Raw genomic sequence first — 20,319 nt, forward strand, 5'->3', positions numbered from 1 at the left:
TATAATATTCTAAACAAGCCCTCTTCACAGACACTATTTCTCTAAAAATTACTATACCTGTGTACACAATAAAAAACACATAGACACAAAGGATAAAAATTTTTTTTACCAAGTCTTTTTGTCCATTGATACTTGTACAACCATGTACCGATAAATGTTAAGAATGCGTTTACACATATCTGTGTGCTCATCCAGAAGATTTTTAATTTCATTTGCAGGTTCAAGAAGAAATATATTTGATGAGTTTATAATAAACACCTAAGACAAAAGAAATCATTAGCTATTCACAAAGGAATTTCAATGGCAAATTTCTTATTCAAAGAGAAACAGACACTGATCACACTGTGGGTTAATTCTACCACAAGCTTAATAACTGAAACGTAAACTCATTAAACCTATCTATTTTTATGTTTATCTAGACAAATATCAAGTTAACAGTAGGTACCCAAAGAAAATAAACCAAGTGCAAACAACAGTATTTTTTTTTTTTTTTTTTGAGACAGTCTTGTTTAGTCACCCAGGCTGGAATGCAGGGGTATGATTTGGGCTCTCTGTAACCTCTGCCTCCTGGGTTCAACAGATCCTCTTGCCTTAGCCTCCCAAGTAGCTGGGATTATAGGCATGTGTGCCACCATGCCAGCCTAATTTTTGTATTTTTACTAGAGGTAGGGTTTTGCTATATTGGCCAGGCTGGTCTCAAACTCATGGCCTCAAGTGATCCGCCCACATTGGCTTCCCAAGTTGCTGAGATTACAGGCAAGAGCCACTGCACCTGGCCTAAAAAACAGTACTTCTAAACTGAGAAGCTTTAATATAATAGCTCTATTGCTGTAATAAATTGAAAAAAAAAATGAATAAATACACATAGTTTAGGATAAAAGATGACATCTAAATCAGGAAGAATCTTCTGAATGAGTTGTTCAAAACACTGTATCTTCTTTTTCTTATTTATTTTTATGTTTGTATATCTGTTTTGGTGATAAAAGATTCCATTAGAAAAATATATTACTATATCTCATCAAAATATTAAAATAGAAAAAAGTATTATTATCACTATGTATGCAGAAAAAGCATTCAACACTTATGACTGAAAACAATTTTTAGTAAACTAAGAAAAAAGCAAACATTCATTAATATAAAAAAGAGCATTTATAAAAAAAGTATAAAAAATGTATATACATAGTACCAGAACTTGAGAAATACCACAAAAAGCCAAGAATAAGACAAGGGCGCTCACTCTCATCCCATTGATCTGAGGGGCCCAGTAAGCATAAAAGGAAGAGTGGGTGGTAGATAATAAATATCAGCAAACTGAAAAGGAAAAGACAAATGGAGCTATGTTCCTGTCTGGGAGAATAGTATTTTGGAAAAAGAGGAAAATCAAGTTCAAAGGACCTGATGTGAGAGCCTGCCTAACATTCTTGAGGAAAAGCAAGGAGTATAGAGTGAAGTAAACCAGGGGAAAAGCAGTGGAAGATGATGCTGAAAAACAGCCACAGTATGTGGACCAAAGCTTCTCACACTACCTGTAGCAAAAGAACAGGTCTCCCCCAGCCCCAATCTTTTGCAGATCAAATCCTAACTTAAAATACAATTAAGAATGAACAGAGATTGGGAGAGAGATCGTCACGGCTGATGAGAGGCAGAACTAAATTGCAGCTCCGACTTTGACAGACAGAGCAGCATAAGTAGGCTCACATCATGAATTTTACCTCCAGAACAACTTCAAGAACAAATCAGGAATCCCAAAAGGATCCACAGACCCTCTGAAGGAAGCGGACTGCTCCTGCTGGACCCGGAAGACACTCCAAATGCTGTGAGTTCCCAAATTGCAGAAGTGGGAAAGGGAGATCCTCCTCTCCCAAAAACATACACCCACTGGGGAAACTGAATGTCGAGTTTGTGGGAGAAATTTCTGACCTTATCTGGAGCGGAGTAAATTTAGAGAGCTGAGGGAAATACAGGGGTAGAGAAAGCAGTGGGAAAGGCCCTGGGACCTCGCTGGGTCCCCAGGCAGGCCATTCCTGCCTGGCACCACAGGGATCCTTTGGGATGGCAGCCAGAGGTGCGTGGAAAATGCCACAAGGAGAAGGAAGTCTCCAGCTGAACTCTGTAACAATTTGAACCAGGCAAGAAGCCTCCTGGCCAGAACTCAAAGGAGGGTGTGAATCTGGTGTGCAGACTCCACAGGCAAGGGAAGAACCAAAGCCCTTTTCTTTCACAGCTGGGAGGAGGGTAGCCCAGGACAAGTTCTCAAGCCCTGCTCGCCCACTGTCTGGAAACAGACTTAGTGTTGTTAAGGTGGCATGGTGGGAGAAAGACAGGCCCTTCAGATTGCTTGGGAGCTGGGTAAGGCCTGTGACTGCCGACTTTCCCTGACTTCCCTGACAACCTGCATAACTCAGCAGAGGCGGCCATAATCCTCGTAGGTACACAACTCCATTGACCTGGGAACTTCACTCCCATCCCTCACAGCAGCTGTAGCAAGACCCACCCAAGGAGAGTCTGAGCTCAGACACACCTAGCCCTGCCCCCACCTGATGGGCCTTCCCTAACCACCTTGTTAAACGAAGACAAAGGGCATATGCTCTAGGAAGATCTGGGGCCCCACCCACCATCAGTTTCTTTCCATACTACTATAGCTCATGCTTTCTGGAATGTGCCACCTCCCAGCAAGAGGCCAACCAGCACAAAAACAATTAAACCACCAAAGCTAAGAACTCTCACAGAGTCCATTTCACCTGCTGCCACCTCCACTAGAACAGCTGCTGGTATCCACAGCTGAGAGAACCACAGACAGTTCACATCACACGACTCTGCGCAGACAAACTCTGGAGCTGGGTAGACTGGCTGGGTGGCTAGACACAGAAGAGAGACAACTATCACTGCAGTTCAGCTCACAGGAAGCCACATCCATAGGAAAAGGGGGGGAGTACTACATCAAAAGAACACCCTATGGGACAAAAGAATCTGAGCAACAGCCTTCAGCCTTAGACCTTCCCTCTGACAGAGCCTACCCAAATGAGAAGGAACCAGAAAACTAACTTTGGTAATATGACAAAACAAGGCTCTTTAACACCACCAAAAAATTACACTAGTTCCTCAGCAATGGATCCAAACCAATAAATCCCTGATTTACCTGAAAAAGAATTCAGGAGGTTAGTTATTAAGCTAATCAGGGATGCACCAGAGAAAGGCAAAGCCCAATGCAAGGAAATCCAAAAAACGATACACGAAGTGAAGGGAAAAATATTCAAGGAAATAAATAACTTAAAGAAAAAGCAATAAAAAATTCAGGAAACACTGGATACACTTACAGAAATGCAAAATGCTCTGGAAAGTCTCAGCAATAAAACTGAACAAGTAGAAGAAAGAAATTCAGAGCTTGAAGACAAGGTCTTCAAATTAACCCAACACAACAAAGACAAAGAAAAAAGATAAGAAAATATGAACAAAGCCTCCAAGAAGTCTGGGATTATGTTAAACAAACAAATCTAAGAATAATTGGTGTTCCTGAGGAAGAAGAGAAATCTAAAAGTTTGGAAAACATATTGGGGGGAATAATCAAGGAAAGCTTCCCTGGCCTTGCTAGAGACGCACACATCCAAATACAAGAAGTACAAAGAACACCCGGGAAATTCATTGCAAAAAGATCATCGCCTAGGCACACTGTCATCACATTATCTAAAGTTAAGATGAAGGAAGGAATCTTAAGAGCTGTGAGACAAAAGTATCAGGTAACCTACAAAGGAAAACCTGTCAGATTAACAGAGATTGAATCAGCAGAAACCTTACAGGGTAGAAGGGATTGGAGCCTTATCTTCAGCCTCCTCAAACAAAACAATTATCAGCCAAGAATTTTGTATCCAGCAAAACTAAGCATCATATATGAAGGAAAGATACAGTCTTTTTCAGATAAACAAATGCTGAGAGAATTTGCCAATACCAAGCCACCACTAAAATAATGGATAAAAGGTGCTTTAAATCTTGAAACAATCCTAGAAACATATCAAAACAGAACATTTTTAAAGCATAAATCACACAGGACCTATAAAACAAAAATACAATTTAAAAAGCAAAAGCAAAAACCAAAAAAACCAAAGTACACAGGCAACAAATGTACAATGAATGGAATGGTACCTCACACCTTGATACTAACATTGAATGTAAACGGTCTAAATGCTCCACTTAAAAGATAGAGAACTGTAGAATGGATAAGAACTCACCAACCAACTATCTGCTGCTTTCAGGAGACTCACCAAACACAGAAGGACTGACATAAGTAAAGAGGTGGAAAAACGCATTTCACGCAAATGAACTCCAAAAGCAAGCAGGGGTAGCTATTCTTATACCAGACAAAACAAACTTCAAAGCAACAGCAGTTAAAAGAGACAAAGATGGACATTATATAATGGTAAAAGGCCTTGTCCAACAGGAAAATATCACAATCCCAAACATATATGCACCTAACACTGGAGCTCCCAAATTTATAAAACAACTATTAATAGACCTAAGAAATGAGATAGACAGCATCACAATAATAGTGGGGGACTTCAATACTCCACTGACAACACTAGACAGGTCATCAAGACAGACAGACAACAAAGAAATAATAGATTTAAACTATACCTTGGAACAAATGGACTTAACAGATATATACAGAACATTTCATCCAACAACCGCAGAATACACATTCTATTCAACAGCGCATGGAACCTCCTGCAATATAGGCCATATGATAAATCACAAAATGAGCATCAATAAATTTTAAAAATTTAAAATTCTATCAAAGCACTCTCTCAGACCACAATGGAATAAAACAAAATCAACTCCAAAAGGAACCTTCAAAACCATGCAAATACATGGAAATTAAATAACCTGCTCCTGAATGAGCAGTGTGTCAAAAACAAAATCCAGATGGAAATTTAAAAGTTCTTCTGGCCGGGTGCAGTGGCTCATGCCTGTAATCCCAGCACTCTGGTAGGCTGAGGCGGGTGGATCACCTGAGGGTGGGAGTTCAAGACCAGCTTGACCAACATGGAGAAACCCTGTCTCTACTAAAAATACAAAATTAGCCAGGCATGGTGGTGCATGCCTGTAATCCCAGCTACCCAGGAGGCTGAGGCAGGAGAATTGCTTGAACCCGGAAGGTGGAGGTTGCGGTGAGCTGAGATTGCACCATTGCACTCCAGCCTGGACAACAAGAGTGAAACTCTGTCTCAAAAACAAACAAGCAATCAAACAGAAAAATTATCTGAACTGAACGACAATAATGACACAATCTATCAAAACCTCTGTGATACAGCAAAGGTGGTGCTAAGAGGAAAGTTCATAGCCCTAAAAACCTACATCAAAAAAGACTGAAAGAGAACAAACTGACAGTCTAAGGTCACACCTCAAGGAACTAGAGAAACAAGAACAAACCAAACCCAAACCCAGCAGAAGAAAGGAAATAACCAAGATCAGAGCAGTACTAAATGAAAATAAACGAAATACAAAAAGATAAATGAGACAAAAAACTGGTTCTTTGAAAAGATAAATAAAATTGATAGACCATTAGAAAGAGTAACCAAGAAAAGAAGAGAAAATCCAAATAAGCTCATTAAGAAACAAAACAGGAGATACACCAACAGCAACCAAGCAGAGAATCAAATCAAGAACTTAACCCCTTTTATTATAGCTGCAAAATAAAATAATAATAATAATAATAATAATAATACTTAGGAATATATCTAACCAAGGAGGCGAAAGATCTCTACAAGGAAAACTACAAACACCACTGAAAGAAATCACAAATGACACAAACAAATGGAAACACATCCTATGCTCATGGATGGGTAAAATCAGTATTGTGAAAATCACCATACTGCCAAAAGCGATCTACAAATTCAACGCAATCTCTACCAAAATGCCACCGTAATCCTTCACAGAATTAGAAAAAACAATTCTAAAATTCATATGGAACCAAAAAAGGGCCCACATAGCCAAAGCAAGACTAAGCAAAAAGAACAAATCTGGAGGTATCACACTACCTGATTTCAAACTATACTGTTAAGGCCATGGTCACCAAAACAGCATGGTACTGGTATAAAAATAGGCACAGAGACCAGTGGAACAGAATAGAGAACCCATAAATAAACCCAAATACTTACAGCCAACTGATCTTTGACAAAGCAAACAAAAACATAAAGTGGGGAAATGACACCCTTTTCAATAAATGGTGCTGGAATAATAGGTTAGCCACGTGTAGCAGAACGAAACTGGATCCTCATCTCTCATCTTACACAAAAATCAACTGAAGATGGATTAAGGACTTAAATCTAAGACCTGAAACTATAAAAATTCTAGAAGATAACATTGGAAAAACCCCTCTAGACATTGGCTTAGGCAAGGATTTCATGACCAAGAACCCCAAAGCAGTATAAAAACAAAGAAAACAGCTGGGACTTAATTAAACTAAAGAGCTTTTATACAGCAAAAGGAACAGTCAGCAGAGTAAAGAGAAAACCCACAGAGTAGGGGGAAATCTTCACAATCTAGACATCTGACAAAGGACTAATATCCAAAATCTACAATGAATTCAAACAAATCAGTAAGGAAAAAAAAAAGATCCCATCAAAAAGTGGGCTAAGGACATGAATAGACAATTCTCAAAAGAAGATAGACAAATGGCCAACAAACATATGAAAAAATGCTCAAAATCAAAACCACAATGCAATACCACCTTACTCCTGCAAGAATGGCCATAATAAAAAAAAAAAATCAAAAAACAGTAGATGTTGGCATGGATGTGGTGATCAGGGAACACTTTTACATTGTTGGTGGGAATGTAAACTAGTACAGCCACTATGGAAAACAGTGTGGAGATTCCTTAAAGAACTAAAAGTAGAACTACCATTTTGATCCAGCAATCCCACTACTGGGTATCTACCCAGAGGAAAACAAGTCATTATATGAAAACAAGTTTATAGCAGCACACAAGTTTATAGCACACAAACTTAAACTTGTGATGCACACAACAAGTTTATAGCATGCAAGTTTATAGCAGCACAACTCACAACTGCAATTGTGGAACCAACCCAAATGCCCATCAATCAATGAGTGGATAAACTGTGGTACATAGAGACAATGGAATACTGCCTCAGCCGTGAAAAGGAATGAATTAATGGCATTTGCAGCAACCTGGATGAGATTAGAGACTATTATTCTAAGTGAAGCAACTCAGGAATAGAAAACCAAACATCGTATGTTCTCACTGATATGTGGGAACTAAGCTATGAGGACACAAAGGCATAAGAATGATACAATGGACTTTGGGGACTTGTAGGAAGGGTGGGAGGGGGTAAGGGATAAAAGACTGCAAATAGGGTGCAGTGTATGCTGCTCGGGTGATAGGTGCACCAAAATCTCCTATCACCACTAAAGAACTTTCTCATGTAACCAAATACCACTGGTACCCCAATAACCTATGGAAGAATAAAAAATAAAAATAAAGACTATCAACTGGGGGAAAAATGAATAGACAAAAGGAAATGAAAAAAGAGTAAGACAAAATTCAAATGCAAACTTTTTAACAGAATCAAGAGATATTAAATTATTTCATTTCTAAACTTTTATTCTCAGTTTTGCAGTTATGCTGTGGGCCAGTCCTTGTCTATGGACCACACTCTAAGGAGCAATGATATAAAGCCTTATAGACCATTATAAAGACTTTTGCATTGCTGCCTAGCGATAATGGAAAGCCACTAGAGGGTTCTGAGCAGAAAAATGACATAATCTGACTTACATTTTACAGGATCCCTCTGGTCAGACCAGAGTGACAGGTGCGCAGGGCAGAAGCAGGGAGACTAATTAGAAACTTACCACAATATTACAGATGAAAGATTGTAGACACTTAGACAAAAGACGTAGTGTGTGTGCTGAGCAGTAGTAAGATTCCATACACATTATGAAGGGAGAGCAGACAGGATTTGTCGTTAAATTAGACAAACATTAAGGTAAATGGAAAACAGAGTTGCCAATAAATGAAACAAGGAAGACTGCAGGAAAAGCACTCAAATTTGAGATATTTATTAGATAGCCAAGTGAAAATGACAACTTGATATCTGAATATTTTAGTTAAGGATTCACAGAGTTCAGATGAGGGATCCTAGACTACTTATAAAAATCTGAAGCTGTAGCATATAGATGATATTTAAAGCCATCTATATGGATGAGACAAGAGAATAAGAGATCCAAGAACTGATTCCTGGGCACTTCAACATGAAAAGGTCAGGGCTTTACAGAAAAATCAGTGAAAGAATCTGCTTTAAGAAGTGGACAATGAAGTGAGAAGAAACAGGAAGATATGCTATTCTGGAGGCCAGGCAAAGAAGCATTTCAATGGGGAGGGAATGATCTACCCTGTAAATGCTTCTAATCAAGCAGGATTAGGACTAAAAAAATGTACATCTGATTTAACAATGTAGAGGTCACATGTGGCCTTGACAAGGACAGTTTGATTTAAAAAGTGAATGACTGGCCAGGCACAGTGGCTCATGCCTGTAATCCCAACACTTTGGGAGGCTGAGGCAGGCAGATCACTTGAGGTCAGGAGTTTAAGACCAGCCTGGCCAACACGGCAAAAACCCATCTCTACAAAAATACAAAAATTAGCCAGGCATGGTGGCGCATGCCTGTAATCCCAGCTACTCAAGAGGTTGAGGCAGGAGATTTGCTTGAACCTGGGAGGCAGAGGTTGCAGTGAGCCGAGATTGCGCCACTGCACTCTAGCCTGGGTGACAAGAATGAGGCTCCATCTCAAAAAAAAAAAAAGTGAATGAATATAATGAACTCCTACAAACCATTAAGACCAACATCCAAAATAATGGAAAAGCATATGAATTCATAGATAAGAAAAGATGCTCAAATTCAGTACTGATGAAGGAAAAGCAAATTAAAATGGAAAAACATAAACCTTTTTTTAAAATGAGTCAATGTTTCACATGTAAAGGACTAGCAAAAAATTAAAATCTGACAGTGCAAGTAATAGGGAGAACATAAGGAAATGAGAACTCCCAAACACAACTAGAGGGAATGTAAATTATTCTGACAAAGTGGAGAACAATTGGGCGATAATATTAAAGTTATTAATGTACACATTCTACAATTACCAAAAGTGGTAATTCCACTTTTGGTATATACCCTAGGGAAATTTTCCCAGATGCATATAAAAATACATGTATAAGAATGTTCACAGCGGAGCGCGGTGGCTCACGCCTATAATCGCAGCACTTTGGGAGGCCAAGGTGGGTGGATTACCTGAGGTCAGGAGTTTGAGACCAGACTGGCCAATATGATGAAACCCCATCTCTACCAAAAATACAAAAAAATTAGCCGGGCATGGTGGTGGGCACCTGTAATCCCAGCTTCTTGGGAGGCTGAGGCAGGAGAATTGCTTGAACCCAGGAGGCAGAGGTTGCAGTGAGCCAAGATCGTGCCATTGCACTCCAATCTGGACAACAACAGTGAAACTCCATCTCAAAAAAAAAGAATATTCATAGCCAGGTGCAGTGGCTCACACCTATAATCCCAGCACTTTGAGAGGCTGAGGTGGGTGGATCACCTGAGGTCAGGAGGTTCAACACCAGGCTGGCCAACATGGTAAAACCTCATCTCCACTAAAAATACAAAAATTAGCCAAGCACAGTGGCACGCGCCTTTAATCCCAGCTGCTTGGGAGGCTGAGGCAGGAGAATCATTTGAACCCAGGAGGCAGAGGTTGCAGTGGGCCGAGATCGCATCATTGCACTCTAGCCTGGGCAACAAGAGTGAAAACTACATCTCAAAAAAAAAAAAAGTTCACTGTAGTACTATTTGGAATAGTGAAAAACTGGAAACAAAAGACCATTAACAGAAAAATGAATAAGTAAAATGTGAAATAAACTACAATATCACAAAATAGTTAAAATGAATTACGGCTGCATAGTAACAACAAATCTCATAAACAGAATGGCTAATAAAAAAATCAGTTGCAGATGACAGTATGCCATGACATAATTTATATAACATTTAAAATTCTCTAGAATAATATGTAATGTTTATTAATACATATATATTAAGTGATGAAAGGAAAAAATAAAAATAATATGGCATAATGATAAATGTAGGTGGTGAATTTATTATATTGTGAAAAGTATACTATATACTGAAATACTGAACTGAAATATTTAATGATTATTTTACTTTTAAAAATAGCCATAAAGTGATCCACCTGCAAAACTGCCTGGGTACCAGCTCGTATGTTTTGTTCTGTGGCTTCTTCAGAGGCGTTATGAAGAGCACCTTGGTAGGAGCCATTTTTTGCCCAACTGGAATTTCGAACAAGATCAGCAGTATTGGTCCCATTTTCCTGAAGCAAAATAACAAGTTTTTAATATTTCATTAATAAGAATGCTGCAACTAGTCAGTTAAGTTGAAAAGGTAAATGAAATTATTAGGTCCCAGTGCTAAACAGGTTTCTTTCTCTCAAAATAGATGATGTCTTATCCAATTGCAAAAACAATGTATATTCACTGTAAAAAAGCATTCTCAATGACAAAAATATAAAGTAAAACAACAACAACAACAACAACAAAACCATAATGAGCAGTCAGAGATTGTATCATTCCAGAGAGTATTCTCCTACAGGTCTAATGTATAAACCTCCCTTTCATACTCTCACACATTCAAGAATGGGATTATATTACCTACAGCTTTGTAAAAAGATGAATTCTGTTCTAAATTAAATGTCAGAATCCAAATAAATGACAAAGAAAATGGCTTATGTTTATCCTACTTAGGAGTACTAAAATTCTTATTATTCAAAGAATATTGAAACTTCAAATCACTGAGATGACAGCTTTCTGCTTGCATTTTAGCAGTAACAAGTCTTAGAGACAAGGGAGTTCCCTCAGTTAAAAAGCACAAACAGAAATGCTACTCTAGTTCTCTTTTTAAAGTGTCCCTCCAGTTTTTCCCTTCTTGTCACTTACCAATATCTTTAACTAGTTAAGGTTTACAAAAATATTTTTTATAGGGTTTGTAATATGCAAGAGGTTTAGTCCAATACAAACAGCTCTGCCATTACCAGAAACAGTACTGGAACCCTGCCCTGAGTAGCCAATACAACATGCCATGGTCTAGTCTAGCCTTTCTCTTAAGCTCCATGTCCCTGTAATCAAATGTCTTCTGAAGAGCACTTCCTGAATGACCCACAAGCATCTCAAACTTAAGATATTTAAAAATAAGTTTATTAATCAGATTCTCCCCATTCCTGACAACCCAATCCCTCTAGCTGCCTTAGCCATCACCAAACTTGAGCTGTTTAAAATTCCCATCCATGTGTGAATAGCAACAACTCCGGGTGCAAAAGAAAGAAACTTGCGACACCTCCCCATTCCTCAAAGACACTAATGTATCTGTCCTCTCCCTTATACTTCCACTGCAACTACTACTGTCCTAGATCAGGTACTTATCAACTCACTTTCGAACTTTGCTAATCCTTCCTAATTGGTCGCCTGGCCTACAGACTGACCTACAATCTATCCTCCATTCTGGGCCTGGTATGACCTTCTGAAGTATGTAACTATTCATGCTACTCTTTTACTCAAAACGCTTCAAAGGCTTTCCAGTTTCTAGAATGTAATTAAAATCCACTAACATGGCATACAAGTTACTGAACAGAATCTAATCCTGTCTATCTCATATTTCCTGCTGTTCTGTCTCATCTACTCTACGCTGCAGCCAAATAGAAATATTTTCAAGGTTTTTCATACATTTTGTAGATGCTATTCACACTGTGTGTCATCTTTCCCATTTGCCTACCTGCTCTTTTATCTTATACTACCTCTTCCATAAAGCATTCCCTGATTTCCCCAAGCAGAGTTAGGTATTCTCTTTTTCATGCTCTAGGATCATAACAGTAACACTGTCTTATAATACTTACTTTGTATGTTTGTCTTCCGGCTAAACCAGAAGTTATGTGAAGGTAGAAATAATGTCTGCTCATGTTTCTACCTCCAACACTTGTTCTCAATATGGGCAACCAAAAGCTTTGTATGGTAGTTTGAAATTTGTGAGTGTTTTCTTGTCACAAGAAGTAAAAGATACCACTGGAATTTAATGAAATAGGACAGAGAATGCAAAGCATCCTACACAGCACATGACAGTCCTACACACACACAAAAAGAAACTGTCTTATATTCTGTATGTCTTTCAAATGTCTCACAGATACTATGAGAATTTTAAAAGTCTATTTAGGTCAGTGCTGTGGCTCCCACCTGTCATCCCCAGCACTTTGGGAGGCTGAGGTGGGCAGGTCACTTAAGCTCAGGAGTTCAAGACCAGCTCGGAAACATGGTGAAACCCTGTCTCTACTAAAAATACAAAAAAATTAGCCAGGCGTGGTGGCGAATGCCTGTAGTCCCAGCTACTCGGGTGGCTGAGGTTGATGATGGCTTGAGCCTGGAAGGTGGAGGTTACAGTGAGCTGAGATCACACCACTGCATTCCAGCCAGGGCGACAGAGGAAAACCTTGTTTCAAAATAATAACAACAATAAAAAATAAAATTAAAAATTCATTTACAATTATCTGAATTTATAACATAATTCCACTTTATAACTGTAACACCAAAAATTTAAATGACTCCTTTATATATTCAGTGTATCAGAAATGTAAACCAATACATTATACCTTTTGGGTTTGGTCCACATCATTTGCAAGAGTTGCTACCACTTTGAAAAACTACATCTCTAATGGCAGTCAGTGCTGGTCACAGTACTTGAGTAACAAATAGAACAAACCTACACAGCACACCTAACACCACCAATCTACCCTTTCCTCTCTTTCATTCCTTCCATTGTTTGTTTTTCAATTATACATGTAGATAGCTTATATTATCCATCATTCTTATTTAAGAATAGTAAATGATGTGGGGGTAGGCTCATTATATATGGCACATCATGACTAAAAAGGTCAGGGAAGGCAAATTCTTTTTAAACTCATAGGTTTATTTTCCAGCATAAAAATATCAATAAATTTGATATTTTTCATTGCTGTGTAAGAATTAGGACTGTAGATATTATTTCATAATTTATATGGTTAATTTTATTTACTTCAATTACATTTCTCAGTTACATTTTTCCCTTTCTTAGAAGGAGGGAGGGTGCTCTACGTATGTGTGTATATATACATATACACATTTATACACACACAAATGCTCAGGCTCATCAAATCCCTACAGAATTGGCCTATTCATTCATACATTAGTATCCTGACTAAATTCCACTGATGAGGTTAGATTAACCACTGAAGTGAATAAACATTACTCAATCGTTCCTATCTAGATTTAGCAAGATATGTATCAATTGCAGACAACTTTATGGTGAAAGGCAAATCAGACAAAACAGATAAATCGCTTTCAATAAACTTTCTGCACTCCTAACTCCATCTTAGCATCTGCTGTTGGAGAGCCTGACCTGTGACAAAGGTTGAACAACCAAAGGAAAAAATGGAACCAGGGACCCAAATGCCACCTCTACTACTCTCTCTTTCCTCATCGTTTCCCCGCTGTGAGTAAACTCTAGTCTTTCTTATCACAAAAGAACTTATTTTACCAAGTCAAGAAGTTTCACATTCTGAAATCAGCTCTAGTGCAAAAGATTCCAAGGAGGGAGCACAAACATTATGGCTTGTGCTGGGTAGCCACTCCTAAACAGTTACTCCTTCCAGGGAAGGAGGAATTGTGGTTTGGTAATAACCCCCCCAAAAGTATGTATTTTAAAATCCATTTTGATGTAGTATCACAGTTTGAAATATTATACCTTTATAATAGTATATAATTTTTATCTAGACAATGGCTTAAAGAATCAGTATACAACCTCAATATTAATTTTTAAAAGTTGTGGTATCACAGGGCTTTCCCTCCACAGTACTGAGATGACTACTGTTATATTACCTAAATTGTTACAAAATATATGGAAAGATATATTTATCTTCCCATTTAATAAGTATATTTGTGGTAACCCATTATTATGTTTCTGCAAAAGTCTTAATCTATTAGACTAACACTAAAATATATAAATCTTATAACTTTACCTCTTCTCTTTTTTCTCCTTCTTCCATTGAAGTATCATGGTCTGTGACATTTTCAATGCAAGGGAGGTCTGAAGAAGTGATCACAATTTCTTCAGGCTCTTGCATGAACAAAGGTTTTTCCTCTTGTTGGATCCATTCTTGATATACTTTTACCACTTTTCTCATGGCTGCTGCTTCACAAATTGGTAATAAAAATGCCTAGGGAAAAAAAGGAGAATCAAGATAATGATACTTTTTCCTTTGCCACAAACCACTAAAGGAGCAATGTTTTTGACATCACATCACGGATTCTTGGAAACTGCAACTTTAAGCAAAACGATGACATATAACAAAACTTATTTTGTCATTAAGAGTTAAGTTCCTATGGGATATTTCTAGTAAAAAAAAAAAAATCACCAAACTTCTAAATAGAGACCAAAACACTTACAATATTAAACACTGAAATAAATGTGAGCTATATGTACATTTAAGAAAGATTAATAAAAGTAAGACAATTAATTACCCAAATATTCTAATTCGGGGTCACTGGTGGCCAGTGTATCCCAGCAGCTCAGGGCCAAGACAGGAACCCAGCCCTGGACAGGATGCCATTCCATTGTGGGGTGCAATCACATACACCCCAACACTCACCCAGACTGAGACCATTTAGACACACCAATTCACCTAATGCGCACAGCTTTGGGATATGGGAGGAAACTGTAGTACCTAGAGAAAACCCACACAGACATGGAGAGAACATGCAAACTCCACACAGACAGTGGCCCCTGCTGGGAATCTTTTTTTTTTTGCCATCAACATTATAGTTAAACAATGTTTCTAAAAGACCTGCTGTACATGTATTTCTATCTTATTATAAAATGTGAGATAAAAAACAACTTTTAAAAGTTAACCAATTCATTGTCATAAAAAGCCTGTTGTCTCCAAATTATTTGCACACTGATATAGGAATGTTTGTGGTAGACAGGAACTGACTTCAAGTAGAAGTAGTAAAGATTAGTTGAAATTGTATTACTCAGAATGGTGATATTCCTTGCTTCCTGAAATAATTGAGCTCTTACAAAGGTCAATGTAAATACAACTTTTCATAAGTTGCACTTTTTTGCAACTTACATTATTGTGGTTTTTAAATTTTTTTATTATTTTAGGGACAGGATCTCGCTACATTGCCCAGGCTAGACTGAACTCCTGGCCTCAAGCGATTCTCCTGTCTCTGTCTCCTGAGTAGCTTGAACTATAGGCACACACCACCACACCCAGTCATCATTGTCTTTTTGAGAACTATTACTTTTAAAATAGATTTTGATTTTAAAATAAAAATTAAATTTGCCTCCAAAATCTAATAAAAAATCATATGTAATAAGGTACCTCACCTTTTCCAAGCATACAAAGAAAAAAGTTAAGGCTTGTATATTTCATTTTACATATAATCAAGTTCTATAGTCTAACAATAAGGCAAAATTTAAAAGAAAAATCTCATAGTTATTCTTTTCTTCTGGTATTTTCTGGGATCTTAAAAAAATATAAATATTTTCCTCATCACAAATACACATTTTCATAGAAAAAGATTTACACAATCCAGACATGGAAAAGTAAAACAGCAAAAATACTCTTAATCTCATCACCCAAAGTCTTTTCCTTGTGTGTGTTTGTGTTTATGGGTTAATATTTTTACTTTACTTTTTAGGTGCAAATAGAATTAAATTGCTGCTGGGTGCGGTGGCTCACGCCTGTAATCCCAGCACTTTGGGAGGCCAAGGCAGGCGGATCACCTGAGGGCGGGAGTTCAAGACCAGCCTGACCAACATGGAGAAACCCTGTCTCTACTAAAAATACAAAATTAGCCAGGCACGGTGGCACATGCCTGTAATACCAAATACTCGGGAGGCTGAGGCAGGGGAATCACTTGAACCTGAGAGGCAGAGGTTGCAGTGAACTGAGGTCACACCACTGCACTCCAGCCTGGGCAACAAGAACGAGACTCCATCTCAAAAAAAAAAAAGAAAAAAAAAAAAGAATTAAATTTCTTTTACTTTTATTATTCTTTTATGACACTACCTGCTAATATCAACCTTAAAAATCACAAAACCCTTACCTAAAACCTGCCACTTTCTATTCTAGAGATATCAGTAGGTGTATTAAATAATAACCATGTGGTCAAATGAACTTATTTTATCTGAATGAAACCAGCAAAAAAGCTCCCAAGATGATGAAAAGTTAACGTGCAATATCAACAGAATATTTATTGTTATTTGTTAATCCTTTTGTTTATTTGCTATTATTAATTCCTTAGTAAACTACTTTATTTGTTACTTTCTTTAATCAACTCATTCCTAAATTATCACTCTCATATTCTAGCAGCTTAATGGTCAAATGGTAAGATTTTGATCATCACTGCCTGCTTTAAGAATATTTATTTTACAGTTGTAGCAACAGCTCGGCCTCCCTTAAAAACATTCAAAATAAAATTTAAAACATTAAAATAGTTAAAATGATCCCAAAGAAATTCTAAGATACAGAAAAATTAACCTGTTTTAAAAAATTAGTATGTACTTTCCACTCAATTTTGCTGTCAATCTAAAACACTGAAAAACAAAATTTAATAATCTTAAAAAGTTAATATCCTCCAGAGCTAAAATATTACACAAATTGTCAGACTACATCCCAGTGGCTTGAATTTACTACACACCAGAGACCTACGTCCTGGCAGATTTCAAAATATTATTTTGCCAACATGCTAAATATGAATTGTGAGGAAAAACTGATATTAGCCATAGCTAAAAACTGATGTATAAAATCAGAGTGATAATTTATAAATTTATAATGAGAAATAACTGTCAAAGAAACCAGAATATTCAAGTTCATAAATTAGCAGTTAATTCCTCTATGAAGAAGCAACAAAAGACCTGGAATAATCTTGAGCAAGGAGAACAAAGCAGGAGGTACCCACATGTCTTGATTTCAAAATACATTACAAAACAGTAATCAAAACCCTATGGTACCAGCATTAAAAACAGATATATAGAGCAATGGAACAGAGCAGAGAGCCAGAAACATACACATACACACACACACACACACACACACACACACACACACACACACAGAGTATTATCCAGCCTTCAAAAAGCAGAAAATCTGGCCGGGCACAGTGGCTCACACCTGTAATCCCAACACTTTGGGAGGCCAAGGTGGGCAGATCACGAGGTGAGGAGTTTGAGACCAGCCTGACCAACATGGTGAAACCCCGTCTCTACTAAAAATACAAAAATTAGCCGGACGTGGTGGTGCATGCCTGTAATCCCAGCTACCCAGGAGGCTGAGGCATGAGAACTCCTTGAACCCGGGAGGTGGAGCTTGCAGTAAGCCAAGATAGTGCCACCATATCCAGCCTGGGAAACAGCACGAGATTTCATCTCAAAAAAAAAAAAAAAAAAAAAAAAAAAAGCAGAAAATCCTGGGGCCAGGCATAGTGGCTCACGCCTTCAATCCCAGCATGTTGGGAGGCCGACGTGAGAGGATCACTTGAGGCAGGGACTTAGAGATCAGCCTGGGCGATACAGTGAGAACCCCTCTCTATAAAATAATTTTTTAAAATTAGGTAGGCATTGTGGTGTGCACCTGTAGTCCCAGCTACTCAGGAGGCTGAGGCATAAGTATCACTTGAGCAGTGAACTGTGATCACACCACTGTACTATAGCCTGGGAAATGGAGTAAGGCCCTGTTTCAAAAAAACAAAAAGAGGGAAATTCCACCATTTGCAACAACATGGACTAACCCAGCAGACATTATGCTAAGTGAAATAAATAAGCTAGATACAGAAAGACAATTTATGTATAATCTTACTTAAATGTGCAATTTAAAAAATCAAACTTATAAAAACAGAGTAGAAAGGTAGTGACTAAGGGTTGAGCAGTAGGCAAAATGGGAGATGCTGATCAAAATGTACAAAGGTTCAGTTATGTGGGATGAACAGGTTCTGGATATCTAGCATGGTGACTATAGTTAATAATCCTGTATTTTACACTTGAAATTTGCTAGAAGATTTTATCCTAAGTGTTCTTACCATATATAAGCAAATGAAATTTTATCTACGTAAGGCCATGATTATGTTAACCAGATTGATTGTAGTAATCATCCGCAATGTATAGGTATATCAAAACATCACAATGTATACCTTAAATATATGCAATTTTTATTTGTTGGGTATACCTCAATAAAGTTGGGAAAATCATAAAATTAAAAGTGTTTGATACCAACATACATCCACTAAAGTAATTTCTAAATGATGAACTTCAAGCAGAGGAAAGTGATTCTAAATAGAAGATCTGAAAGGGAAGAAATCATGATAAAATAAAGTGGCAAATATATAACAAATATACACCAACACAAAAAACAGAACAAAATTACTTAATATATGTGTTGGGGGGAAAAATCAGACTAGTAGGGTTCTAAGGTCCTTGTATTGATTAGGAAGAGGGTAAAAAAATAACTTTAGAACTTGAAAAGTGAAGTATACATGTTAAAACTTATACGACAACCACTAAAGGAAAAGGAATGGGGTCTCGGGGGAAAAGATAGAAAAAGACAGAAAGAAAACAATAAAACTGACAAATCTCTGGCAAGAATCACCATCAAAAAAAAAAAAAAAAAAAAAAAAAAAAAGAGAGAGAGAAACAAACAAGGGATAGGGCCAGGCACAGTGGCTCGTGTCTGTAATCCCAGCGCTTTGGGAGGCCAAGGCAGGAGGATAGCTTGAGGCCAGGAGTTCAAGACCAGCCTGGACAACATAGCCAGACCCCACTCTGCAAAAAAATTAAAAAATTACCAGGCAAATACTGCACTGATGGGAATGAAAAGGAGGAATATGAATATAAATGCTTTAGAGGTTAAAAGGATAAGAGGATGTGATGAGCTTTGTCAACAAATTTGAAAACAAACACAATAAGTAAATGTCTAGAAAAATAAACTTATTTAAACTGACTCAACAACTGGAAAGGCTGAATAGTTCTAAAAGCTTTAAAATTCCCCACAAGTATTCCAACATAATTTGTCAAATATCTTTCCTTTCCCAATTGTTATATATTCTGTTAACACAAACCTTAAATCTGGCTAGAACCACTGCTAACGCTGGACAAAAAATGAAAACAAGTTTGTTTCTTTAATTTAGGCTGACAAGACTAATGCTGTCTCATGCTTTGTTTTACACATCAATAAACATGTGTGGGAGATCAAGAGTATTTGCTTTGCCTAGAGAGCTCCCTGGTATGTGAACGCAGTGTGGCACTGAATAAAGAGCACTGACATGGGAACCAGGATGTGGGCATTTCATAGTTGAAGATCTACCACTTACTTGCTGAGACACCTGAATGATCCCCCTCAGATGCAAAACTCAATGTTGTTTACCTGTAAAAGTTAAGTGCCTTTGCCATCAAGAGCAAATGGTAGTTTTCATAAGGTTTCTTTTCCACAAAATTTCTACATATTTGAGAACATGCACTTAGGGATTTCTAGCTATCTTCATGTGAAATAGCTTTTTGTTCTTTTATTTTCCCTTTCTTTCTATATTTTCCCTAAGAAATATCTGTCTTAATCAACTTTGACTTCAGAATGCCTTAGAGGACAAAACTAAGCCTTGAGGGTAAAAGCAATAAAAACCTCCCTTCCTAAAATCATAAACCATTTACTGATGAGAGAATGGAAGATAAAATAATTTCACTATAGTTTATTAATCAAATGATAGAAGAGTTTCAATCTATAATGAGCAATTTTAAAAATTATTCTGGTAACAGGAGTATAAGGGGAAAAGTAATTATTAAGTTAAAAGTATCACAAACTAAATATATAAAGAATAGAAAATACTAAAGGATTAGAGATACATTTTATAAACTAAGTATAAACTTAAAAAATCTACATGAAGAATATATTTTAAATAGCTAATAATCAGTAATCTCCTTCCTCCCTTCCCTCCCTCCCTCCCTCCCTCCCTTCCCTTCCCTTCCCTTCCCTTCCCTTCCCTTTCCTTCCTTCCTTCCTTCCTTCCTTCCTTCCTTCCTTCCTTCCTTCCTTCCTTCCTTCCTTCCTTCCTTCCTTCCTTCCTTCCTTCCTCCTTTCTGTCTCCCTTCCCTTCTGTTCCCTTCCCTTCCCTCCCCTTCCCCTTCCCCTTCCCTTTTCCTTTCCCTTTCCTTTCCTTTCCTTTCTTAAGA

At 37.6% G+C, this 20,319-nt stretch overlaps 1 protein-coding gene across 8 annotated transcripts in view; it reads right to left on the reverse strand.

The window, feature by feature from the left end:
• The window catches only part of RALGAPA1 (Ral GTPase activating protein catalytic subunit alpha 1), a 276,648-nt gene that overhangs the window by 194,572 nt on the left and 61,757 nt on the right, over positions 1–20,319 (reverse strand). For all 8 annotated transcript variants that reach the window (XM_007986490.3, XM_007986488.3, XM_037983898.2 and 5 more), the window contains exons 11-13: positions 14,117–14,314; positions 10,253–10,390; positions 110–258 (exon numbers count right to left, since the gene is read on the reverse strand). In XM_007986490.3, the coding sequence (XP_007984681.1) occupies positions 110–258; positions 10,253–10,390; positions 14,117–14,314 (485 nt within the window). The remainder of the gene's footprint in view (positions 1–109; positions 259–10,252; positions 10,391–14,116; positions 14,315–20,319) is intronic.

This window comes from Chlorocebus sabaeus, chromosome 24 (assembly GCF_047675955.1).
Source record: "Chlorocebus sabaeus isolate Y175 chromosome 24, mChlSab1.0.hap1, whole genome shotgun sequence".
Taxonomy (NCBI): Eukaryota; Metazoa; Chordata; class Mammalia; order Primates; family Cercopithecidae; genus Chlorocebus; species Chlorocebus sabaeus.